The following is a 27,943-nucleotide window of genomic DNA, read 5'->3' on the forward strand; positions in this document are numbered from 1 at the left end:
GTTCAAGTTCCTGGGCATAGGCAGCCCACCGTTGGGGGTTCAAGGCAACCCCAAAGTCACCGCACCAGCAACACAGGGCCGGTCAGGTGCAGAGGTTAAAGGAGGGCCCAAAACACATAGGCGCCTATGGAGAACAGGGGTGCTCCGGTTCCAGTCTGCCAACAGGTACGTACCTGCGTCTTCAGAGGGCAGACCAGGGGGGTTTTGTAGAGCACTGGGGGGGGACACAAGTAAGCACACAAAACACACCCTCAGCGGCACAGGGGCGGCCGGGTGCAGTGTGCAAAGCAGGCGTCGGGTTTTCAATAGGAATCAATAGAGGGACCCGGGGGTCACTCTAGCGGTGCAGGCAGGGCACAGGGGGGCTTCGCGGGCCAGCCACCGACTGGGCTAGGCAGAGGTTTTCCTGAGGGTCACTCCTGCACTGGAGTTTGGTTCCTTCTAGTCCTGGGGGCTGCGGGTGCAGTGCTTGGTCCAGGCGTCAGGTTTTTTTCCCAGGCAGTCGCGGTCAGGTGGAGCCTCTGGATCCTCTCTGCATGCGTCACTGTGGGGGTCCAGGGGGGTCGTCTCAGGTCACTCACAAGGTCACAGACGCCTGGGAGTCCTCCCTGTAGTGTTGGTTTTCTGGAGCTCGAGCCAGGGGCGTCGGGTGCAGAGTGTGAAGTGAGTTCTTTAAAAGTTGCAAGAAAGTTGCAAAGTTGTTGCTGGTTTTAAACAGTGCCGCTGTTCACAGGAGTTTCTTGGTCCTTTGGGTTCAGGGAAGTCCTCTGAGGCTTAAGAGGTCACTGGTCCCTGTCGGATGCGTTGCTTGTGCAGGTTCTTTGAGTCTGGAGACAGGCCAGTAGGGCTGGGGCCAAGTCAGTTGTCGCCTCTGTCGTCTCTGCAGGGCTTTCAGGTCAGCAGTCCTTCTTCTTGTTGCAGGTTGCAGGAATCTGATTTCCTGGGTTCTGGAGTGCCCCTAAATACTAGAATTAGGGGTGTGTTTAGGTCAGGAGGTCAGTAGCCAATGGCTATTGTCCTGGAGGGTGGTTACACCCTCTTTGTGCCTCCTCCCTGAGGGGAGGGGGGCACATCCCTAATCCTATTGGGGGACTTCAGCTCAGGGCATCTTAGGGCCAGTCCTGACTGGTGGGTGACTCCTCCTTGTTTTTTTAATTATCTCCCACAGCCTTGCCGCCAAAAGTGGGGGCAGTGACCTGAGCGGCGGGCATCTCCAATAGCTGGGATGCCCTGGGGTGCTGTAACAAAAAGCATGAGCCTTTGAGGCTCACCGCCAGGTGTTACAGTTCCTGCAGGGGGAGGTGAGAAGCACCTCCACCCAGTACAGGCTTTGTTCCTGGCCACAGAGTGACAAAGGCACTCTCCCCATGTGGCCAGAAACTCGTCTGGTTGTGGCAGGCTGGCAGGAACTGGTCAGCCTAGCACTAGGAGTCAGACTGGTATTCAGGGGGCATCTCTAAGATGCCCTCTGGGTGCATTTTACAATAAATTCCACACTGGCATCAGTGCGCATTTATTGTGCTGAGAAGTTTGATACCAAACTTTCCAGATTTCAGTGCAGCCATTATGGAACTGTGGAGTTCGTGTTTGACAAACTCCCAGACCATATACTCTTTATGGCTACCCTGCACTTACAATGTCTAAGGTTTTGCTTAGACCCTGTAGGGGCATAGTGCTCCTGCACATATGCCCTCACCTGTGGTATAGCGCATCCTGCCTTAGGGCTGTAAAGCCTGCTATAGGGGTGACTTACCTATGACACCGGCAGTGTGAGGTGGCCATGGCACTCTGAGGGGAGTCATTTTCTGTCCACCAGCACACACAAGCTGTGAGGCAGTGTGCCTGTGCTGAGTGAGGGGTCCCCAGGGTGGCATAATACATGCTGCAGCCCTTCGAGACCATCCCTGGCATCAGGGCCCTTGGTACCAGGGGTAACATTTACAAGGGACTTACCTGGGTGCCAGGATTGTGCCAATTGTGGGTCAAAGGTACAGTTTTAGGGAAAGAACACTGATGCTGGGGCCTGGTTAGCAGGGTCCCAGCACACTTTCAATCATAAATGGCATCAACAAAAGGCAAAAAGTCAGGGGGTAACCATGCCAAAAAGGCATTTCCTTATAACCATGTTGGAGAGATACCCCTGATGTTCCACCCACTGGAACTTCAGGACCCACTGCAGCTCCCGCATATGCCATCAGGCATGTGTCATCAGCAGGAGGCAGGAGGCCAGGAGGCCCAGCAGCCTCAGAGTCATTCTCACCAAAATCCAGGATAGAGGCTAAAACATCGGTATCATAGTCTGAATATCTAGGACTCGCCGCTCAGGAGGATAGGCCTGAAACTGAACTGTGTACAGAACAGCTCTGATGAAAGGAAGTGTCTGAGAGGGAGTCAGATGTGACTTCAACACGTTTATAGTGAATCCCAGCTAATGCAGGAGGTCTGCCATAGTCTGGAGGTGGGAGATGAGAGCCTGGGGTGAGCCCGCCTTCAACAGCCAGTCGTCGGGGTAGGGAAAGACTGAAACCACTAACCTGAGCCAATGAGCTGTGGACACTGCCATCACTTTGGTGAACAACCAAGGGGCGCTGGTAAGGCCAAAGGGAAGCATAGTCAATTGACAATGCTTGTGACCTTCCATGAACCGCTAGTAACTGTGGGCATGCAGGAAGGGAATATGGAAATATGGTTGCTGCAAGTCCAACCCTACCATCCAGTCTCCTAGGTCGAGGGCAAAAAGGACCAGAAGCATTTTCAACTTCTCCTTTTTGAAGAAGAGATTGAGGGACCGGAGGTCTAGGATAGGGCGGAGGCCCTTGTCATTTTTGTGCACCAGGAAGTAGCAGAAATAACAACCACAACCTACTTCTGGCACAGGGACTCTCGCTATGGCTCCCTCGGCCAAGAGAGCCATAACATCCTTGCGGAGAACTGACAGGTGATCCTCCATCATCCGATCGTAGGATGGTGGCATGGATGGAGAAGTAGTCTCGAAGGGGAGGGAGTAACCCCTTCGGACTATTTGCAAAATAGCCAACACGGCAGGTGATGGCGAATCCTGCCTCTGACTGCTACCTGGTGGTGAAGCATCAGACTAGGAAGGTTTGAAGGCTGCGGCAAGGGGAGGGCGACTGGCTAGACTGCTAGCTCCCTGATCCACACGGACACTGGTTCCCACATCACGAGTCACAAGAGGCTGGGCAGCATGTGCAGCACAGTAGCTGTCGGGGAATGGAGGTGGCTGGGTGCTCCCTCTGTAGACACAAAGGGCCAAAAAGCAGACTGAGGGGGACGAGGGGCAGCTGCGAGGCCTACGGACCAAGCCGTAGCCTGAGACTCCTTAAAGCGCTCAAGCGCCAAGTCTGCTTTGTCTCCGAAGAGACAGGTGCCATCAAAGGGGATGTCCATCAGAGTGGATTGGACATCCCTTGAAAAGCCAGATGTCCTCAAGGCCACCGTCAAAACAACCGTTCTGCCTAGAGAGTCGGTCATATCCAGCCCACATCGAATTGTGAACTTAGCTGTGTCTCTCCCGTCAGCAACAGCTTGGGAGAGAATGTCCCAGGTCTCCTCCAGGGCCTGTGACAGCACTTGCACAACAGTATCCCATAAAGTATGGGTACAACAGCCCAAAGGGCATAAAGTGTTCATAGGCCGCAATGCCAGGCTGGAGGAAGAAAACTGCTTCTTCTCAAGGTGAACCAGCCTCTTGGTTTTCCTATCTGGGGATGCGGAAGGGAACGTGCTATGTGATGTTGAGGCTTGGATAACCAAGCTCTCATGGGTAGAGTGTTGGGTCAGGAACGCTGTGTGATTAGAGGCATCCCCATGATGGCGGGCAACTGTCCTGTTCATAGGAGCTCCTGTGCCGAGTTTGGACCAGGTCCACAGCAGAAAATCAGTGAGGGCTTAATTAAAGGGCAAAAGGGGTTCTGGCATGGAAGCTCAAGGCTGAAGCACCTCTGTCAGGAGGAAGGTCCCGACAGCCACTGAAGGGAGCTTGAGTCCCAAGACCTCAGCCGATCTTCGCACTACCATGAAATAAGATGACTTCTCCTCTGTAGCCAGGGTAGGAGGAGAAAGCATGCCAGTGTCAGGGGAGGTGTTCAGACTGCTGGCTTCACGCAATTCCTGAGCCCAGTCCACAGGGTCTTCAAGCTGATATTCTATAGGGTCCAGCAGCCCCTCTCACAGGCCCGGGAGACATCAGGAGTGTTGAGGAAGGTCGCAATGGTACGACCAATGCCGGTTCGGATCAGGAAGAGGATCCATTGGGTGTCCCTTCAGGGACGAGGCCTAAGCCACCAGCACGGAACCCGAGGGACGGCCTGCCTAAAGATGAGGTGCATGGCCTTGTAGAATTCCTTGGGCAGGGGTGGCTCTGGCTCCCGGAAACTCAGGACGGAGGCCTACAACGACGACGCTCCTTCTCCCGCCTTGCTTCATCAGACCAACAGGGTGAAGTTGAAGAATGCCTGTGCTTCTTTGACTTCTTTTTATGCTTACCCGAATATCCCGATGATTTTGAATGGGATGACGAAGAAAGGTAAGGGCTCCGCGCGCAGTCTCTGGACCTTCCTCTCGACCAAGAAGGGGAGCGGTGAGGAGCCAGGCCGCAAGTAACATTAGGGACCGCTCTCTAAAACCCTTTGGGTTCATGGCCTAGCACTTGGAGCACTAATTTGGGTCGTGGCCACGCTTCAAACACCACAGACACAGAAGGTGGGGATCCATCACGGACATAATCCGATAACAGGAGTCCCAGGGCATGAAGCCGGTCTTCCATGACCACATCCTCGACGGACCAAGAAGTCAAAAAGCTTTGACAAAAAGTCAAAAGACAAGCCACAAAGTGAATGTAAGGGTAGCTCTCTTCAGATCTATGCATAGACTAGCGCGGAAAGAACAGAACTGTGGTCAGTGTGCCAAGGTGGCCGATGTCATATCCGGTGACCACAATGCCAACGATGAACGCAGAGTCGACCGACACCACCAGACAGCGCGCAGGGGTAATCCTCGAAGAAAAATCCAGACTGATGCCTGGGTGAAACTAGAAGTCTCTAACAGATAAAATCCGCGGACAGCATCCAGGCACTTATAGTTCCTCTTAATCATAAAAACAAACAATTAGGCAAACTTTAATTACTAGTTTTCTCCAGACTGCAAATAAAACTCATTTTTCTAGCTAGAATCCCCATTTCTTAAAAAAAATAAAAATAAAAAAAGCAGCAGCTATTTCTGAAAATAAATAATTCTGCACAAAAGTAGAGTAGTGTACAGTATGAGACTTGACAATCAAATATCATATAACTATAATCAAGCAAAGAAACAGCATCTGTGTCCCACAGTTCGGTCACAGAACGTTAAAATGTGACTGAGGTGGAGTATAGATGCAGGTTAGAGACCAAACTGGTAATTGATTTTCTACGAACAAGGCACTACACTTTGTTAAATACCGCACAGCAGAACTCTATTCTGGCAAGCCTGTCAAACGGCAGTGGAAGCATTAAAATGACTTTGCACTAAGTACATGACCGTCTGATCGTCTCGTGAGAATTACGCATCTGTGTGCAGGTTTCCCTGCATGTTAACGAGATTGAGAATGTTTACTTTAGACTTTCCTATAAAGGATATGTAAATAGACCATAAACACATGTGATAAACAGGAAAGCAGTACAAATGAAATACACACATGCTCTGGTGCCTAACAAACACCACAAACATGTAAAACGAGTGATGATTTAAGAATTGTTCTGCAACTTTATCAAGGCTTCCTTCCCCTTCTTTCTGGAGGATTATAGAATTAAACCCTAGACTTAAATTTCAGGGTGGGGGTGAACAAAGACACTTCCATGATCCCATCTGGAACATTTGTACAAGGACGTGACTGCCTCGTCCAGGTAAAACAGTGACTATAACTGTACACTTAAAGTCTAGAGGTCGTATTGATAATGTCCCTCTTCTTTTAAGACACTAAGGCGGTCATTCTGACCGCGGCGGGCGGCGGTAGCCGCCCGCCATGCGGTCACCGACATTTGGCCGTTCCGCGGTCAAAAGACCGCGGAGGCCATTCTGGCTTTCCCGCTGGGCCGGCGGGCACCCGCCAAAGGAGCGCCCGCCGGCCCAGCGGGAAAGGCCCTGCAACATAGAAGCCGGCTCCGAATGGAGCCGGCGGTGTTGCAGGGGTGCGACGGGTGCAGTTGCACCCGTCGCGATTTTCACTGTCTGCTATGCAGACAGTGAAAATCATGCTGGGGCCCTGTTAGGGGGCCCCTGCACTGCCCATGGCAGTGGCATGGGCAGTGCAGGGGCCCCCAGGGGCCCCACTACACCCGTTCCCACCATCCTGTTCCTGGCGGTAAAAACCGCCAGAAACAGGGTGGCGGGAAGGGGGTCGGAATCTCCATGGCGGCGCTGCTTGCAGCGCCACCATGGAGATTCAGCCCAGACAGGGGAAATCCGGCGGGAAACCGCTGGATCCCCTTTTCTGACCACGGCTTTACCGCCGCGGTCAGAATGGGCAGGGAAGCACCGCCAGCCTGTTGGCGGTGCTTCCGTGGTCATCCACCCTGGCGGTCGATGACCGCCAGGGTCGGAATGACCCCCTAAATTAACAAGAGTGACCTTAGTAGTAAATACTGAGTATTTACAGTGGTTCTGCATTTTGAGTTAGAGGGCAGAACAGATGTGAAAGCTTGTGGAAGCTAGGGAGCGTACCTGCACTCAACAAGTGTCATAGCACCCCTTAGGCAGCAGCTCTGATCAGAACATAAAAGCAGGTATTTTCCACCTTCGGAGGAGGCAGGAAGGAAGGCAAGTAAATGTGAGAGGGCAGGTTTGCAATCACTGAGCATCAGAGCACCCCATTGCAGCACACCCCCATCGCAGCTGGTCCTTACTGCTTGTATATGTTTACCCTGTGGATTAAGGCCATGAAAGAGGAGAGAAAGGGGGCAGTCTGCAGCAGCAAAGGGTGGGGAGCGAAGATGCAAAAAAAAATACAGGCCCGAAGTTGAACAAGCACCCACAGTGTAACATGAGAAGTAAAGAAATAATAAAATAGCCCCACAAATGAACAGATAAACAACCAAAGCATAAGGATACAGTAAGTGCCAGTGCTCTGTGGGAAGAAACAAAACAAGAAAAAGGTAGGACAAAGAGGAAGGATTAACCATTAGCGAGCAAGGATTTTTAAAGGACAATGACACAGAGAAATGAACAGCAATGGGCAGACTTGAAGCCCACAAAGTACTGACCTAAACAGTGGGTAGGGAGAAAGGAAACAAAAATGTGTTGGAACATACACAGAGATAGATAGGAAATACATAGAAAAATTGTAGCTAGAGATTCATAAAAGAAATGAGATCAAAGAGCTAGGAAGATTGGGGAAACCTTACCATTTCCACCCATGAGCCACCCACAGGTACAAATTGCCCTCGTTTGACAAAGTCCTTGATCTGTGAGTAAAGGTCAGGATATCGGCTCTTCACCCACTCGAACTGCTGTGCCTGATAAGAGAAAAAAGCATCAAAATGAGATGGAGGATGGTGAGAAAGAAGTAAGAGTAGGGTACACCGGACCATGATAGACACGGATGGTAGAGGTAGGCTATTGCACAGAAAACACTGTGTAGAAGTGGACAAGAGGCAAAGGCAGGATGTTAAAGCACTGTAGAAGTGAAAATGGAGATTTGTGCAACACATGGTGAATTGAGAGCAAGTGGACGATGGTTAAAAAGGGACAAAGGAGAGCTATGGGAACATAATCTGAAAATAAATGAACATGAATATTACTGCACAATCAAAAAGTGAGCAGATGTAAAGCTGGGAAGGTTTAAAAGTAGAGAGTTTGGGGTGCATAGTAGATGTAGATATAGGAAATCGGGCAGGATCTATATTTCGAAGCTTGGGGGAGCAGCTGCAAAGTAAGCATAGGAAAACCAAAGGTGGCTATGAGGATGTACAGAGGCTGCCACATAAAACTAAAGTATAGGAGGGGAATGTAAGTATTTAGAAGGGCAACAAGTGAGCTTTATAGAGACCAACAGGTCAGTATATCCTAATCCATGAAGGGTTTTCACTTTACAAAGATGCAAAGGTGTGCAGTAAATATGAGAACCTGACCTGAGCAAAAAGTGCATCTGCACAGTAAAATAAAATCTCATTAAAGAAACGTGTACTTTGTCATGTTAAAGAAGGCCCTGTAACTCACAGAGACATCCAAGTGTAAGATGTGCATGGGATGAACAGAAACCTCCCTGACACAGAATGGAAAGTATGTAGAGATGGTAACAGGCAGCAAGGAATACTTGGGGTCTTGGTAAGACTATTTACCTGCACTGTACAAAACTCATCTTAAGATGCTTTCACAAGATAGTTCACTCCACTACGTCTCCTTTTTGCCATGCCTCAGAAAATGTTGAATTTTACTCAATTCAAGAAGTGAAGGTTGTTACTGAGTGTTATCCTGATCACAAGACTGGAGCTCCACATTCACTGTCAAACATTTGAGATGTGGTATATGTTAGTAATACTGTTAATTTTATGAGGGAAAATCAATGTGTTTTTAAAGTGGGAAAATATTTTTGAACACATCCAAATGGCAATGGAAAATGGTGATCATGGGGGTCATTATGACCCTGGCGGTCGGAGCTAATCTGGCGGTAGTACTGCCAACAGGCTGGCGGTACTTACGCCACATTATGACATTCACACATACATACATGCATGCATTCATTCATGCACACACAACAAAACATACATACAGACACGTATTCACATTTCCATACATACATGCACTCACACACATTCATACACGCACTCACACAAATTCATACACGCACTCACACAAATTCATACATGCACTCACACACATTCATACACTCACGCAAACAACACTAAACACACACTCGCATTCACGCACACACACGCATACATGCACACATACCCCCACACACACACAACACCCCCCACACCCCTCCCCTGTCGGAAACCCGTCTTACCTGGATCCAGGGGGTCTTCCGGCAGGGGATGGGACGGGCGCTGCTGGTGGTAGCAGCGCCACTTTACCGCCATCCGTCAGTATGAACACAGCCGGATTTCCGCCCTTCTTGTGGCGGAAATCCGGCTGTGGTCATATTATGGCGGACAGATGGTAGCCGCGGCGACGGTCTTTTGGCGGCCGTCGCCGCGGCAGTAGGTAGTTTTTACCGCCATTGTCATAATGGGAGCCTACGTGTCTAAACTACAGATAAAACAACAAAGGTAGTCATGCTGCTTTGTTGTGTGGCTTTACACAAGCACTCAAGTCATGCATTAACCCTTGTTCCATCAGTAGCTAGATGTCTGCCTTAACCACGCACCCTGTGAGGAGGGGGTCTAGCTCCCATCACTGACCAAGCCCAGAACAGAACCCCTTATTCACCAAATTGCATATTTTGTGCAGACTGGCTGAGGATAAGTTCTCTTTAGAGGCTCAATGAGATTAATAATAAAAGCAACACAGTATAGAGTTAAGGCAATAAATAGATAGATCTCAGAATGATATAAAAATATTGTGGTGGGTCTTCAAAAACAAAGTCAGAGTAGATCCATTAACTGATTGATCTCCACTAAAAGATATATGTGGGGTGAAATGTACACCCACTGGCAGTGCATAGTCAGGGGCAGGATATGATTAAACAGGACACGTTTGAGTCTTGTTTTAAAAGGGGCTTCAACAAGAGAGTGAGCTGTACCCACTGGGCATGTTCATAAAAAGTCATTTATATTACGTCCCTAAAACAGCTGTAGCGAGCTTTCACTTTAACCAGGTAGTTAGGTATCTAGTTCTCCTACTAGTAAAGTTTGTGGCCCCTTTTAACACATGGGAGTGTGTGAAAATTATTACTTATATAAAGGTTTATCTAACCCCAACTTTTTTTTAAACAAAGGTGCAGTTAAAAAGAAGTTTTATTCCAAAACACAAAAATGTTGGTGACAGGCAAATGATGGCAGTACGAGAGTTCAAGGAGGCATTGCACTGCATGCACATGGCCGCATTAGTTATAAATGTTAGCTGGATCTGGGGTTCCAGTATGGAGTCTCCACTCTGAAATATGCGCAGTAGGATCTGCAGTGAACAAACAAACAAGAATAATTTCAGACATTTGGCATCAAGCCACATATGGTACATGGACTTGCTGGAACAAATGTTGGGCTTTGTTCAGTTTCCAAGTTCACATCAAATTTTTGCTAAAAAGGTAGGATTATACAAAATTGACCCCATTGAGGGAGCGTGGAAATATGGTCTGCACAGGGCTTCATTTACAAAAGGAATATAGTAAGATCAGCAATTAGAATACTATTGCTTACTTTTTAAGACCACTTTGGTGATCTACAGGAAGATGAAAAGTGACATCAAAACAAAAACGGAGCATCGAAATGTGGAAAAGAAAAAGGAAGTTCTGAACGCAGAAAAAAAGACTAAGGAATTCATGGGGGACTAAACATTTGGTTTTAAAGAATTTCCTGAATCCACGATGACTTACGCAACGCAGAACCCTGAGGCAGATGGATAAAATAATGTGTTCTGTTTTTAGCGCAACACAGAACATACATAAACGCACCTGAGACGATACGATATTTCCAGGAGGTTTACAGTGACAAATCTTAAGATCACTGAAGTCAAGGTATGATGAGCGCTAGTACTTTTTGTTATCTAATACTGGAGAAGTACTGACCATGAATTTATCACTATTATTAGTAACCAAGTGCCGTCCTGTTGGCTATGAGTCAGTGTTGGGGAGGATTTTATTACACATTTAGTTTTTCTTGTAAATGAGGGGAATACAACTTAATCCACATAAAATTCGGCAGCTTTTCAAAAGATGTTTATAGTGCACATAACATTAACGATGACTGTGTCTAAGAAACTACCCACTCCAAAGAGGATTGTATCCAAAGACAAGTAGCTGTAACTGCAAGGAGGCAGAAGAGCTTCTAAGAGTGCTTACTGCTGGAGAAAGGTCAGACATTACAACAAACGGTTTTACATTGTGGTACATAACACGTTCATTGCAGCACAACGCAAAACTTTACAGCGCATACTAATGTGCCACAATGTAAAGTACCTTTACAACACTCAATATTACAAGACATACTTTTTACAACACGTTGCTGTGTTTTATTTAACTGATGATCCATTAAACATTCTTTACAATAAAGTCTGCCATAAAACTCGTACCCCACTTTACTTCTACCCACCCCTGCGCCCTAAAAACCCTTACCTATTTTTTTCTTCTACGCACCACTGAACCCTTAAAAGTTACCTTATTATTACTAGATACGTAAATTTTTCTGAAACATGCGTTATGAAGGCATGAATTACAAAGGCTCATGGGCTGTAAAAGATTTATTGTAAATGCAGGTCTTTGTCAGAAATGTGTTGTATAGGTGACATACCCCTGGAGGAACATGCATTGAAAACTAGAAGCTTACCTGGAGGCAACTATAAGGTACCTAAGAAGGGGCAGTAAGGATCGAAGGAGAGTGTTCCTGCTAGAAGAAAATGCTGTGAGCAGGGGTAGATATAAGGGGATAGAAGGTAATACCGCACCTGAGAACAGGTGAAGATGAAGCTAGGGTCCCTCTCCATCAGACGCACAGCAGTTACCCAGCTCCGAGCACATTTGCGAACTGTCTCTTCATACGGCCAAAGCCACGCTGGAAAAAAGAGACAGGAAATAAGGTTCTGCTTCCACACTCAAAACTAAAACCTACATCGAATGACCGCCTTTATATCACATACTCAGTGAAAAAAAATCCAAAAACAAAAATCAGAAAATCCCAAACTGAAAAGCCACGAGAAAACTAACTCAATGTCACTCTCTTTTCTGACAATGTCTCTTAACAACTGCAAGAGTGCAAATTTTTAATGATTTCTTTTCTACAGAATAATGTACTAATCGTTGATAAATTAACATGTGAAAACGGGTGACTTTTGTAAATGGTTACCATAATTCATTTTGTTCTCTGTTTAAGCAAAATTTCAGTTAAAATCGTAGTTATTTTCCGTTGCTCAATGAGAGTGTGATTAGTAGCTTATAAATAAATGTGTAAACAGCTACCCGGAGCGGGTTGCTGCATTATTTCTTACAAGGTCAGATTTATTAAGTCATTACACAAGTTTGACTGTTCTATTGTCACTAATACGTGGTTTCTTCCTCGAGGATGGAAGTATGTGATACAAAGATTGAGATGTTTCTTCCTGAGAAGAGAAGTTTAGACGAGATGGAACAATGGAGTTACAGACGGAACTGAAGAGGAAAAGTTACTGTTATAATTGTGTTCTAGTTAATACTGTTGTCAGCGTACTTTTGATTATCTAATAAGTGGTTCATTGGCTGAATTGAAAACCACCCCGTATACTGACCAATCATGGACTTTTCAAGATTTAATATAACATTCTGTCATCTGTTCTGGGAGAGGAGAACATGATTTTGCTATTGCCTTTTACAATTAAGATTATCCTTTAGTGGTTCGAGTCATATTAGCAATGTGGGTTTAGCTATTGATGTAGGCCCGATTCTCTGAAGACTTACCTGATGGTGTCCCCTTGCTGAAGTAGACTGCACGTTGTTGTTCTATGGGTAATGTGTGAAATTGCATTGATATATGTGTCTCTTTTGCTTTGAAGGTACCAGCAGCAATTTATAGTTTAACGGCTGCATAATAGCAACGAGTTTAACAAAAAAATAATAATCTGAGCTAGTGTGATTTTCCTAACTTAGTGTTTCTAAATTCTTTTTACATGAAGTCCAACATGTTAATGCTAATTTGTGGTTAGTGAGGGAATTTATCTTCACATGCTCATGATTTATATTGACATACTTTGATTTTTGGCCCTGATTTATATTTTATCTTTGTTGCCAATCTTAGTGTTATTAATCAATGTTTTGATACTTGAAATACTTTTTTTGATTGCTTTGATTAAACTCAGATATATAAGATGTTCTAATCAGCTATTATTGATTCTATATGCTTATCATTTATGTTTGAGAGTTATTTTCGTGACATTAGCATTGTTAATATAGGGAAAATAAATTCACAATCCTTCTTAATAAAGTGGTGTGGTTATTGTTTGATGTTCAGATCTTTAAATATATTGACTATTGTTGATGACTATGGCGTCCATTATTGACATCCCCTCAAGCCTATGTCGCGTCGATCCATTGGCCTATGGCACAAAATCCACTATTCAGTTTGAAGTAATAGTTAGGATTTCTTGGCGCTGCAGCACAACAAATGTAAGAGCCACTGACTCCGTCTAGTCTCTATGATGAAAGAGCTTAGAATATTTCAAGCAGGGCAGCTTCACTCTTTATGCCAGACGTCTCTATTGCATTTGAAAGAGCTCATCACTAAAGGCTACTGACCAGACTTGAATGCCTGTATTCACAGCAAAGCACTTGACTGGACCGTAATCCTCCTGGCAAACAAACACCCCACTTTCACCGTAACCACATACACTCCCTTCGTTTCTACTGGAATAAACACACACAGATAACCAGTAAACAAAAAGTCAGTGTTTGCTTCCAAATAAAGCCCCACACTGGAACTCATCAGGGTAGAAAGTGTAAACTTTAATTATTTCAAGTATCGCTACACATAACTTCAAAGAAATAGCTGTTTTCGACTGGGCTCCACAGTGCCTCCACTTCCAAGAATACCTTCAAAACTGCTACAATTCTGCACCATGTGACCTGTGATACCATGTTCAGGTCAGGGCCCATCCGCACTACCAAACCTCAGAAGCACCCTGGTGTCCCAACAAACACAATGATTTCTTCAGTCATGTCTGTATCACCACTTTGCCGGAAACCTCAGGACACGGATTTGGGCTTCTCACTCGGCTTTCTCCAACATTTGCATTTTCCCCTTGAATTTGAGTGGCAATTTCAGAGTGGTCTGCCTGAATATTGACATTTTCTGGAGCTGCAAAGCCACTCACTACAGCTATGCCTGCATCCTCAACCACCATGTAGTCTGTACTAGTGCCTCTCAAGAACATACACTGTTTTCCACTACAGCCTTGCAACTTTCCACTGAAGCTTTTTTTGTATTTATACATCAACTGCCCTCATTTTCTCTTTTGGTCCCTTCAATAGCCCTTCAGCTGTTACCTCTCTTTTCTCCTTCACCTCTGCTCTCCTCCTTCAATGTAGAATGAACAAAGTCCAGTTTATCACTTTTTGTGCATCATTCTGACATTGTGCAGCCACCACAACCAGGATGCTGCTGTCACGTAGCGACGGTGACCTCATATGGGAAAGCAAAGCTGCCGCTCCTGCTACAAAACTCTTAAGCTGCCAGACATACTCTACCCTAAGTTCCCTCTACTAGGGCAGATCCCGGTTAAACCAGCTCTTTGCACTGACTGTTCTGAGGACCTTATTGGATGGAATTCTGGATTTGGTAATTACAATGGTCCAGGCGAGTCACAAACTATTCTGACAGTGACAGGTGTTGTCTTGTCTGGGCTTAGTGGATACTGGACCTGGGGACCCATTGTCTTCATTAAAGCTTATTCTCTTCAATTCCAAGCTCAACATCTTCTCAACAGTGGCAACAATGATAAGTGTTAAGACAAGCCGAGACTTGTTTATCATCATAAATAAATGGAACCCTCTTGTTGACTATTTTAATAGGATGATAAAGGAGCTTTATTAGCAAGCCATGGTTAATATGGTTATGCACAGTGTAGGCCACACCACATTCAAGCATGGGTGATGATAGGAAATGTGTGCTGTCTAAATATGGAGTTATGAGAAAGGTTGTTGACATTATGGTTGGAAATTGTGTGAGAGTAACTGTGAAGGGAGGATGCACAAAGAGCTGTCCCTAATGTGATCCAAAACGTAGCCCATGTCTGGGAAAACGCAGTTATCAGGGTAATCCGCTGTGCACCATGTGCCCCTGACATGCCTCTGTGGTACAACCATTCCGCAAAATTGCAGAATCTATGTTGGTTCAACATTGGAGAGAGGGAGGATGCACCACCCTAGAAGATCTCTACCAGGGGCCATTTTATTTCCATGACGGAAGCCTTTGACATCTTTCACTTAGGGCCAGGGCAATTCCTGCAGTACTGTAAAATCTCGGCGACAGCCAGGGAGATATGGCCCACGTTTCCGGAGTCCCCTCCATCCTTTGCTACACTCTTCACACTCCAAAGGGGAACGGCGAGACAACGCCTGGTGTCACAAATATACTGAGCACTGCAGGATGATCTGCCCAAAGCCCCGTTACGGGTCCAGACCCGCTGGGAGGAGGTGGTCCCAGAACCTTTGTCAGAGGCGGATTGGGTAAAGATTTTCTCCGGAGTGAGACTGGCCAGCTCTAATGCCAGATTCAAGTTAACACAGTATAATTTTTTACACCAAACTTATCTCACTCCATTAAGACTACATGCAATCTATAATACACGTCTGGGCGCCTGCCCCTATTGTGACACCCCAAGGACTACTTTATTTGCACATGATATGGGACTGCGAGAAGCTGCTCCCCTATTGGGAGCGTATTTTAGAAGCCACTAACAGGGCCTTTGGTTGGCACATTCCGCTGACCATCAAACAAGTCATATTGGGTCTTATACCTAAACCGGCCAAGAGAACACTCAGTAGGACATTCGTACTCCTCTGTCTTACCCTAGCGAAGCATCGCTTGGCCATCTGCTGGCTCTCTTAGGAGCCTCCTAAACATATAATGTGGCTTAGGGATGTTTGTGAATGGGGAGGGGCAGAGGGACTTTGTATGAAACATGTGCGCACAGATGAAAAACTACACGAAGACCTTCTGCATGGAACGCCGTGCTGTCTGATGTAAGTCGAAAAGGGGGTGGGGGGGGCGGGGGCAGCTACTCACTTACCTGCTCTTGACTCTGACTAACACTGAGACACTTTAATCAAGAACTGTTGTTTAGCCTCCTCCATATGTGCCCTGAATATATTTAAGGGTCAACATCAGATTAACTATACCCCGGATGCACAAAGGGGAATGAAAGGGGACGGGATGCACTGTTTGATGTTATGTATATTTATCTGTGTCACACTGCACATTCCGCGTAACGGCTGCTACTTATCATAATGTAGGATATATGAGAATTTATGCTGTTGATCCAGATGTGTACGGGACATGGAGATGTTTTGTGGTTTTTGCTTCTTGAAACTCAATAAAACTTAAAAAAAAAAAGAAAAAAAGGATGCACAAAGGGCTAAGAAAGTTTTCTAAGCGAGCATGTGTGATAGTGGTCAAAGAGAGTTGATGGCATTAGAGGATAGTAAGATGTGGAACAATAGTAAGTTGTAAGTGGTGCCGCAGCGTATGAGAGAGTGCGAGACACTCAGTGTGAAGTGAAAGCACCATTAAATAATGAAAACTGCTAAGGTTCAATTAAGAAGGGTATGTGAAAAAGTCTGAGGGAAAAGCTGGTTACCTGTCCGACTATGTGTCGCAGTAATATGTCTCTTTATTTCCTCATGTTGATTTAACTTCAGTTTTATATGACCCTTTCCTTCTTTTCTTTATAGTCTTATATGATTTTGTCTATTCCTTATTCATTGCTGTTCACAGTGATGGGGAAGGGATGGGGAAAAGGCAGGAGGGATTGTAGATGTGGAACATAGAAAGGTACAGGCAAGTCATTGCAGTGATAGTTGTCACCTGGGCTCAGAGGTTGAGGTCTGTAAATGTGTTGTCTTCATTAAAATATATTTTCTTCAATTCCTGACTCAGCGTATTTATATGAGACCAAAGTGCTGTAGAGTTCTGGTGCAGAGTGTCCTCCAACTGGAGGCCCAAGTGCACCACTCCCACAAGTCATGCTTGAGCGCCACAGGTCTCCCTTATGCTGTGCCCAACATCTTATGTCTCCAGTCAGCTCAAAAGGGCTCTCCCCTAGATCGCTGTTCCAGGAAACCCTCAGGACCATCTCCTTCACACAACTGGTCACTCCTACAGCATGCACTGTCCTGCGGTACTCTGAGTGCTGGACACTGTACCTGTTGCGAAAGGCTGATTTGGGAGCTCAGAATAGCACAACTGGACTTTGAGCCGCTTGGCTTCCCCACCTTTTTTCACATATACTTAAGTTCTCTGCCAGCCGTTGTATAACCTTTCAATCTTACGTATTTTAAAAATTCAGATATGCATGTCCCCTTAACCTTTATCCTATAATTATACACATATTGTCTTTAAGTTTCAATGCCTCAATAACACCCACACCCTTAATGCTTGCAAAAACTTCAAAGCTTACTCACTGTCAAAAAATGAAAAACCTCTAACCACCTCAAACTAAACCAGAAAAAAATGATATTAGTCTTGCACAGGTTATCTCGTCTAGGAACCCAGAACAAGTACATGCATCCCCACGCCCCCAATAGAGAGGAAAAAGCTTTGGAGTGCTTGAAAAAAGATCTAACTTTGAACGCCAAACACAAACTGCAGTGAAATGTCCTATGATTATGCCCACAATCCTAAAACAGATTTTTCTCTGCCAAGGCTTTTCCTATAGAGCTAAAGTCAACACTATGCAAACTCATTTAACGCAGAAGGTCCAAAATGACTTCTAAACAAATTATAATGGATCAAAATTTCAGCAGCCAGACCTTTCCTGCATCTAAAACCATGGAATCGTGTTATCCCAGCTGATGCTTCACTAGTTTCTGGTTTTATGACGGATTACTTTTAAGACCCTGTGCATTAAATATAGAACATGCCAAAGAAGTGATCCATCCTCACCAACCTCAGCACATCTTCTCTAAGACCTAAATAAAAATAGAAGCAATTCATTTAAGCACATGACTGAAAGGGCATTTCTTTTGGAACGTACTACTTCTCCACAAAAGAAAAATATAAAAATACATTGACTTCGGAAGGCCATGGAAAAAATCGAGTTTTAGATACCATTTGATCCTAACCTCTCAACAAGACAGCATCGAAAAATCTCTGAAACAAAGCAAATCACTTCTCAATAAACCACACCAACCAACTACAGTTTTGTATAAGTAAGGACTCCCTGCATATTTCGCTGGAGATTCCCAAGCTATCCCAATACTCCACACCAAAAACTTTGATTGAAGTAGCTGGGTAGCACCAGCCGTCCTGTTTTTAGATTATGTACATAGAACAAATACTGCAAGAATCACACTCTACCTCATCTCATGTGCCTCCATATCAATGGCAGGCATACTGGCACCATTTGGTTCAAGCATCACAACAAACCTTTCCCACATAGAACACACTGCGATCATACACCCCCAATCGAATATATAGTTTCACATTTAATGGATTACAAGGATGGCTGTAGACCTTGTGAAAGCCTTGATGCTAAACCATTGTAGTTCTGCAAACAAATGCTACTCAACATGAACCTTCAAGTGACGAGATTAAAATCGAATGGAAGTGTTCTTTAATTTCTCCACATCAAGCTTGGGGTGGGGTGCTGAAGAAATCATCCTCACCTTTACCGTGCCCAAGGGGATGAGGGAAGTTGATTAACCGCTAGCTAAACTCCTGATTTCTCAGAGGTTATAGTTTTCTTAAGCCTTCATATTGTTGGGAGAATAGTGGAAGGGATTAAAAAAAGACACATCATGGCGGGTAGCCTCAGAATCTCCCACTCCAGCAAATAGCAGGGGGCATTTGGGGTCTTTAATCCCCCCAAAGCTTTGCTAATGGATATTGAGGTATATTTCTGCACTCTGCACTTGCCCAATGATGGGGAGGTAATATTTATACCTTACTCCCAGCCCTAAGGTCAGGAAGTACATTTGTTCACCCTGACCTTGCCCAAGTGAGAGAGATGGGTAGTATAACTTTTTTACCTCTCTCCCAATTTCTACAAACATTAGGAGATAGGAGAAATAGAAATAACATGGGCATGAGGTAGGTTTCAACAGCAGTGCAATTCCCATCTAAAAATGGGGTGTTAAAAATGAAACTATACCTATGTTATAAATGCAACATGGATCACATGCTGTTGTACACACCACTATTGTTTTATAAAATGGAGTGTCCTTACCATAAATAGTATAGCAAACATGAATATTTCAATTAAACGACTCAAAGATGAATATAGGTTACCTGATGTATAATTTGAACATTTTCATTTGTCTTTTTATGGTCGTTTCTTAGGCAGAGTGATCTCTCGCCATTAAACCTCTAGTACTTCCTCTCCTTTCCCCCCCACAGGGTTGAATGGGGTGTGGGAAAGTGGATATTTCTTAGGACTTTGAGTGATTTGGTCCAAAGAGGTAGACACAAGCGGAGCGAATATGTTGCTACCAACTTCATTTCCAGCTCTTTAGAAAGGAATAGCACCCATAGGCACAGAACCCCTTTAAGAAGAGAATGTTGACATTGTTCCTTTTAGGATTCAAAACGTCCCACTGACCCAGAATGCGCAGCACGGTTAGTTAGGTAGTAAGTTTTGTATGACAGTGCAATCAAGTAAAAACAAAATATCAAACACATTATTTCACTAGTATTATAGGTGAAAATAAGATGGCAATTTTGCTATCAAGCTGTATACAAAAGACAAACCTACCAAGTTATTAGTTAGGAAATCTATGCCAATACAGTAATATTTGCTCTTTATGGCCTTGTAGAAACATCCATAGGCTTACTTGAGGAGGAATCTGGTAGATGTTTCATAACATGCAGAAATACGGGAACCTATTAAGTTTTAGATTGCATCAATGAAGAGAAATTAGGGTAGACGTTTTACAGAAATCTTTTTTGAATTATGTATTTTGATTAATCAATGTAGGGAAGTCACTCTTATTGGCATGGCTACCCCCACATTTTGCCTGTTGTCAGAGTGCTTAAAGTGTTTTCACTGGGATCCGACTACCCAGGACCCCAATGACTGTGCTCTCTCCTCTATATTTGGTTGCCTTGGTACCCTTTACACCCCACAATTGGCATACTGGTGTACCCCTGTAAGTATCTAGTATATGGTACGTAGGTACCCAGGGGATTGGTACACCAGGGATCCCCCATGGGCTGCAGCATGTATTTTGCCACCCATGGGAGCCCGGGCAAACTGTGCCTGTAGGCCTGCCTTTTGCAGTCTTCATGAAAAGATGCACGCAACCTTTCACAGCTGAGCACTACACCAGGTCACTGTAAGTCACCCCTTTGGTAAGGTCTTCCAGCCCTAAGGGGAGGGTGCAGGTCCCAGTGTGTGTGGGCACCCCTGCATGGGCAGAGGTGCCCCTACGAACTCCTGTTCCAATTCCCTGGATTTCGTAAGCCATTTTAGATATGTACTTTTCCATAAGTCACCACCTATGCTACATAATGGTAACTCCAAAGATAGGCATCAAACATGTCGGAATCGTACCCCAATACTGATACCAGTATTGGCATTATTCCAAGCACTCTGGGGGCTCGTTAGAGCTCCTACTAGTCTTCCAGTGTCTGCGAGCAGCCCCCGCTGCTCCAGCCCCTCAAACAGGATTCTGTCCTTCGGTTGCTTGAGCAGCTCAAGCAGGGTAAGGCAGAACAAAGGATTTCCTGTGGGAGAGGGGTGCAACCTCCTCTCCCTTGCAAATAGGTGTTAGAAGGCTGGGGAGGGGTAGCCTCCCTTCGCCACCGGCTTGCTTTGAAGGGCACATTTAGTCTCCCAAGAGGGAACCCGGGGCCATCCATGTATTGTACCATCCTCATGCACATATACACTTAATGCTTGTACACAGCATGAACGCGCTGCACAGTACTGTATCCTACATGTACTGCACCATTCAGAGGCTCACATATATCCAGTCCATGCATTCAACTTGTGCGCACTGCTCAGCACTGTATCCTTTATGTACTGTGCCACTCATAGGCACAGATAGACTTAGCACTTGCAATTATCATGCACACACTGCATCCTTCATGTATTGAACCACTAACAAGTATACATGCACCTACCCTGCATGCACTGCACACCACTACATCCGTCAGGTGATGTATCACTCTTAGGTACATGCAACTCCAGCACATGCATACACCATGCACACACTACTCGGGTACTGCATTGCCCTTGTATGGCACCCTCCCCAGGCACACATACACCCCGCACAGATACACCTCCTGCGCTGTGCAGCACTTCAGACCATTCTTAAACACACAGATAAGCACACAGCAGCAGTACTTTTAAAGATGAGTAAGCCTGTTGGCCTCACTCCAGTGACAGAGGTTAAAAAGGATCTGTTCAATCCTTTTTATCACTACATGGTATTCTCCACTACTGCACTCATACTGCTTAACTCCTGGCGAAGGCAGTAGCCTTCCACCACTATGAGGGGAGCATTTTGTGCACCCCTCCCAGTCCACAAAGACTAAAATCCGTGAGACAGGCCTATGTCATGGCTTGCATGCATGAGCCCTGTTTTCCTAGGACAATAGAATTCAGCATTAAGGATCCAGACATCAGTGAAGCTGGGCACTCAGGGCAGGGGAGCACATCCATTACCATATAGCAAGGGTGTTTTCCCTCAGCCAAAAATTATTTCGAAGTGTCATTTAAAAAAAAAAAAGACTGAGAATTCTGTCTACTGCTTTAGGTGTTTTAATTTCTTGTTCATAATTTAAAAGAAAATACCACAATGAGGAAATAAGAAAATCCATTTGATTTTGAAGGAAATTCCTGTTGTGGTTCTACAAAGCTAAGGCCTTAAACAGCAACAAATATAAGAATACAGAAAGTGTATTGCACTGAAAGGAATAAAAGTTAGTTGTTAAATCGTGCTTAGTGAGTTTGCAGATATGAACAGCTGATTAGGGTCACTAGTCACACCCATCTCTTCTACGAATTTCCTGGCCTACCACAATTACCGAGTGTCTTCATCATAGCCATACCTGTACCTTACCAGTATCGATGTGGCAGTGCCCCATTGCATGAATGGTGTGCTGGCTGTCTCCATTCTTTTGGCTGAAGAAGTCAGAGGCCAGCTTGTGGGCAGCCGCGTATGTGGAGGGATCGAAGGGGCTGCAGAGGTTTACCATCTGATTGGCTGTATAGAGAGCTTGGAAGCTGCGCTGATTCTCCTCGCCAAGTAGCTGAGCAGAGAAAGAGAATGATTACGCCTAACTGCGTAGAGTGGCTTATATAAGACTCTAGATACTACTCATAACAATCAATAAAGAATAATCCATGGGTGACAAATGGTGCTTTCAATCTAATACAGGAAACAGCAATACACACTTGGCTGCGGTGTGAAACTGTCACCTACAGCAGACCTCATGAAAGAAGCAAAGAGTGGTTAAGCGCAAAGTAGGACCACCCAAACACCAATTTAGGAGTCTTCCTTACCACGGAATTGTGTGTACAAGGACAGACCATCAACCATGAAGTGGAGATACTTCACAAAAAATAAAACAAACAGAACAGTCTACACAAATAAAGTAAAGGAAATGATAACTCAACAACTAACAATGCAAAATAAAGGAAGAAAATGTCTGTAGTTGCACACAGAAACAGTGGACATTAGTAGAAGTCGAAAGCACCGCAAATCTAAGGAGGAAACTCCAGGAAGAAATGAGGAACTACTCCTGGGACCCGACCCAGGATTTTTATTTCCCCTTGTAATCATCCTTGCTCAGTTTCCTCCTCCCAAGTACTACCTGTAAATCAAGGGCGGTGTTACTGGGCTTCAGGACAGGCACCTTGTAATTAGGCACACTGGATAAACACAATGGAGTTAATAAAGAAGACTCAAGGAGGAACATGTGAATGAGATTGAAACAATATAAATGAAGAGACACTCTAAAGTTAAAATTAGTAAAAGGATCAATGGGATACAATGAGGTTAGTATTTAATAAAAAGTCAAGCAAACACATGACATGTGGAGAAAAGGACAGTTTGTACCTTGGCCATATCCAGCAAAATCTCAAAATCTACCAGCAACTCGTGCACGTCACGGTTAAAAACTACCAGTTCCGCTCTATGCAGGGTGAATTTCCGGTTGGGGTCCGGAGGTGCAATCATGCTGCCCTTCCCTGCACCAAAGAGCCCGTTGCAGGCCATTTCTATATATACTGTAATGCTGAAAAAAAGGATCAGAAAGTAGGGAAAAGCAGCATTACTACAAACTCATGTGTTTGCATGCAATCAAATAAGTTCAGTCGTTTTACACTCCACCAGGATTTGTAAGACCGGTCTAATTTCCAGGTATCAATACTACTAAACATACACTGTACTAGCTTCCATGCTTAAGTCTATATAGACGACATACTAAATGTCTTGAGGAAATAACAGTTATCCAGCACTCTCAATGCTATATAAGCAATTGAGTGCCTTCCATCTTAGAGATATGAAAAGTTTCTGTGCTTAACAGCAGCTCATCCTCCACTAAGAAGGTTTGTTAGTATGATTGGTTCTTTATTAGCAAGCATGAGAGGCAGTGTTCTTGTCTTGCCTGCAGGGGATTTAAAGGGCCTGGAGAAGGGCATAGAGGGAAAAATGAACAACTTTCCTAGAGTGTCTGAGAAGTTTTGTTCACTCTACCCATGAAGCACTGAGATGAGGGTCATTTTGGTTCTCAAACAGGCAAGTTGTATGGCAATGCACTGATCAGAAAGGAGTTTGAAGATGGATAAAATCAGAAATACAAAAATCACCACTTCTGGGAATCAAAACTAGGCGACCCCTTCTCTACAAGGGATGTGTGGGAGGTGCTTTAGAATGCATGCTCATTCATATATGAACTAGACTTATGGCTGCCTCCTAGCTGAGTTCCATCAGCTGATACAATACCAGGAGCCATATCTCCCTCGTGCCGGGCTGAGGAGGAAGCGTTGGAACTCCCACAACACCGGATACTGTAACAGGGAGTAAACATGGCCTTCTGCTGCTGGTTAAAAATCATCTGATATGTGTCTATCTTCACCACTCTGCACTAGCCGCAAAATCTTAGGCCTGCAAAACTACATGTGCCGAACAACAGCAGATCCAGGCCATGGTGCAGCAGCTTGGGCTGCTGAAAGAATATTAGAGCATTCAGGCCACCCAAAGGACAGAACAATTTGAGACAAACCCACACAGTGTGGGAAAACACATCGAAAAAACATGACACACTCATCTGTGCTCATCCCCCTATAAAGATAGCAGTGGAGCGGGACTTTTGGCGCAGTTGCGAGATGAGTGACCTGATTCCTGGCAATACAAACTCATACCGAGGCGAGAGAGCGCAATACAAACTCATGGGCCTGAGGAGACAGTGGTCGGTATGGGCCATGAAACTGACTGCCAACTGCCTTAGAGGTCCCCCCATTGTTGAGCTTCACTGACTGACCAACAACGGTCGCTGATGCACCTAATGTACCCAATTCACCTCTGCTCAAAACCCGTGGGGACTTGCAATGACTTTTGATGAGTGAGGGCAGGACCACAGGGCCAGCCGCATATTTTGCTTGCTATCCAGTGCGCACTGTCATGGTGACTGGTGTGGCTCCTAAGCCTGCTGTCATCTTGACAATTGCCACCCACTGATAGCAGACTGCATCTCACAGACTGGGCCCCCTTCAGAAAACTCAGAGACTGAAAACAAAGTTGTAGCTTGGTACAACTGTGGAATATCGGCTACGAGGGTGGGTGGGTGCACCCTTCAAATTATTCATTCAAATCACATTTCTTCAGGCCATCCAGTACAAACACTATAAAGTATATGTAGGAAGCTGGCTCTGTATCTACTATACCAAAATGAGGCATAGTGTGCAGAGTCCAGGGGTTCACCAGAGGCTGAAAGGAGGCTAACGTAGATAATACTAATGCTCTCTTTTGTAGTAGTGTGGTCGAGCAGTTAGGCTTATCAGAGGGTAGTGTTAAGCAATTGTTGTACACACTCAGTCAAGTAATGAGGCGCACACTCAATGACTAACTTCAGGCCGGCTGTTTGTATACAGGAAAATTAAATATTTTTACTACTAGAACCAAAAAGTCTTTGTTGCAAGTAAGTACAGTTACAAGTAGGTATCAGGCACATGTATCAAATGTACTTTCGGTTTTGCAGCTAAAACAGTTAACTTTTAAAATTGAAAAGTGTTACTTACTTGTAAACACTGCAATTTTTCATAGGAATCAATAGAGTCCTGGGGGTGAAAAGTGTTAACACATTTAAAAGGTAAGTACACGACTTACAATCCCAGTCTTCGGGGGTTAGGATGTCCACAGGTCCAAGTTCAAATTGCCCCCAAAAGTGCACCACCAGCAACACGGGGCTGGCCGGGTGCAGAGGTCAAAGTCGTTGTTGGGTTTTTAGTGGAATCCTATGAGGACTGAGGGCGCTCGGTAGAACACAGTTTGCAAGTAAGTACACGCAGTTGTAAGACACAGGCCTGGGGGTTGTAGGCTAGCACCTGTTGGGGGGCCACAGGTCAGCAACAAACATACACTCTCAGCAGCACAGGGTTGTCCGGGTGCAGGGTGCAAACACAGTGTTGGGTGCCCAATGCTTTTCAATGGGGGAACCTCAGGGTCACAAAGATGCTGCAGACTGGGTATAGGGGGGCGGTTCAGGAAAAACAAAGGCTGGACAGGAAGGAGTGGCACCCACTGGACGTTGCTGGAACTTCGGTCGGATTCCCCAAGGCCAGGAGGCTGCAGGTGCAGGGGTACCTTTGGGCATCAGGAATCCTCGTCAGATCAGTCTCACTCAGGGGGGACCTCTGGATTCAGGCTGCAGACGTCGTCGTTTTGGCCAGGAGGGGTCAACCAAGGGTGGACTCGAGGTCAGAATCGCCTGGGGTCCTTCTCTCGACTAGTGACCCACCTGGACTCGGGCCGTGAGTGTTGGATTGAGAGTGGACAGGGCTCGCAGATCTGGGACGGTTCTAGAGTCCTTTTGGAGGTTTTTATTTTTGGCCAGGGACGCTGTCCTCTGGAGTTCCTGGTCCTCTGCTGGGCAGGCAGTCCTCTGGGGATTTGTAGAGGTCACTGGTCCTGCAGGAGGAGTCACCCTTTTGTAGGAGGAGTCTTGAAGGTGCAAACAGGCCGGTAGGGCTGGAGCCAAGTCAGTTGTAGTCTGGAGCCTTCACTGCTGGGGTTGGCTCTGCAGTCCTTCTACTTTCTTCTTTCATGAGGTCGCCAGAAATCTAGTGAGAGAGGTTCAGGGGTGCCCCTAAATACCAGATTTTGGGGCATACAGGGGTCAGAGGGCAGTGGCCAATGGCTACTGTCCCTGATGGTGGCTACACCCCCTATGCCCACTCTCTTTGGGAAGGGGGTACATTCTTATCCCTATTGGTCCCTCTCCTCCAAAACAAGATGGAGGATTCTGCAAGGAGGGGGTCACTTGAGCTCTGGACATCCTACGGGTGGTCCTAGCTGCAGTGGTCACCCATCTTTGTTTTACCTATTTTTCCTGCTGCCAAAAGTGGGGCTCGGTCTTGGGGGAGGGGAAGAATCTACACTAGCTGGAGTGCCATGGGGCACCATAACAGGAGGCCTGAGCCTTTGAGGCTCACCACCAAGTGTTGCAGTTCCTGCCGGGGGAGGTGTGAAGCACCTCCCCCCCAGAGCAGGCTTTGTTCCTGACCCCAGAGAGCACAAAGGGTCTCACACCATGGGGTCAGAAACTTTTCTGTTAGTGGCAGGCAGGCACAGATCAGTCAGCTCTACACTAGAGGGTTGGATAAAATAAAGCGGCACCTCAAAAGATGCCCTCTCTGTGCGCTTTACTATAAATCCAACACTGGCATCAGTGTGGGTTTATTGTGCTGAGAACTTTGATACCAAACGTCCCAGTCTTCAGTGAAGCCATCAAGGAGCTGTGGAGTTCGTAATGACAAACTCCCAGCCCATGTACTTAATATGGCCACACTGCACTTACAATGTCTATGAATGGACGTAGACACTGTAGGGGCATATTGCTCATGCCGCTATGCCCTCACTTGTGGTATAGTGCACCCTGCCATAGCGCTGTAAGGCATGCTAAAGGAGTGACTTACCTATGAGACAGGCAGTGGTTTGCAGGCATAACCCCATGAGAGGGATGCCATGTCGACTCTACCTTTTTCTCCCCAGCAGCACACACAACCTGCAATGGCAGTGTGCATGTGTTTGGTGAGGGGTCCCTTAAGTTGCACAATATATGCTGCAGCCCTTAGGGACCCTCCCTGGCCACAGGGCCCTTGATACCACTGGTACCTCTTACAAGGGACTTATCTGTGTGCCAGAGGTGTGCCAATTGTGGAAGTAATGGTACAGTTTTAGGGAAAGAAGACAGATGCTGAGACCTGGTTAGCAGGATCCTAGCACACACTAAGTAAAGTTAGCATCAGATATCAGGCAAAAAGTGTGTGTGGGAGGGGCTGCAACAAGGGTCCAGTTTCCTACAGTATGTTCATCAATATGGTCACAACTTATCTCTGGATGCACTTGGATATAATTTAGAAAGATATGGTTGCAAGGCTCAGCCTCAACTTCGATGCTCACAGCCAATTAAACTGGTGGCTTTTGTAGATGGCAGTATCATTTTACGGTGTAACTACTACTAGTTGCCAGTAACATGACAGTTCGCTGGATGCAGAATTATGCTCCAATCCAGTAATGACTGCCTCTCAACTTTTCTGACAAACACAGTTAGGCAAAGAATAATATTATCTTCTCCAGTATAAAAGGGTGGTGAAATAATCTAAATAGAAATTCCTATGTTTTAAAATACTATGTGACTGTTATTGGACTCCTCAAAAATTACATACAGCCTTCCTACTGGCATACTCTGACTGCTGACTACGCAGCCAGGGTGAATATGATTTGCTGCATGTGCAGAGTGGATGTTCAAGACTAGAGACCTACAGGTCGCAAGTGTGGGATAAATTATCCAGTGTTGGGAAGGGGAGCTGTGCTTTCCCAATCAGTGCATTTGGCCCTGCTACCTATGTTTGACACTGAGGGAATATCCACCCATACACACAG

The 27,943-nt window shown here is 45.6% G+C and overlaps 1 protein-coding gene across 1 annotated transcript in view; it reads right to left on the reverse strand.

Moving 5' to 3' along the window:
• MAN2C1 (mannosidase alpha class 2C member 1) overlaps positions 1 to 27,943 on the reverse strand; it is a 290,720-nt gene that overhangs the window by 180,638 nt on the left and 82,139 nt on the right. The window contains exons 5-8 of the mRNA XM_069222163.1: positions 22,895 to 23,072; positions 21,896 to 22,085; positions 11,596 to 11,702; positions 7,398 to 7,508 (exon numbers count right to left, since the gene is read on the reverse strand). Coding sequence (XP_069078264.1) covers positions 7,398 to 7,508; positions 11,596 to 11,702; positions 21,896 to 22,085; positions 22,895 to 23,072 — 586 coding nt within the window. The remainder of the gene's footprint in view (positions 1 to 7,397; positions 7,509 to 11,595; positions 11,703 to 21,895; positions 22,086 to 22,894; positions 23,073 to 27,943) is intronic.

The sequence above is a fragment of the Pleurodeles waltl genome, chromosome 3_1 (assembly GCF_031143425.1).
Source record: "Pleurodeles waltl isolate 20211129_DDA chromosome 3_1, aPleWal1.hap1.20221129, whole genome shotgun sequence".
In the NCBI taxonomy this organism is placed as follows: Eukaryota; Metazoa; Chordata; class Amphibia; order Caudata; family Salamandridae; genus Pleurodeles; species Pleurodeles waltl.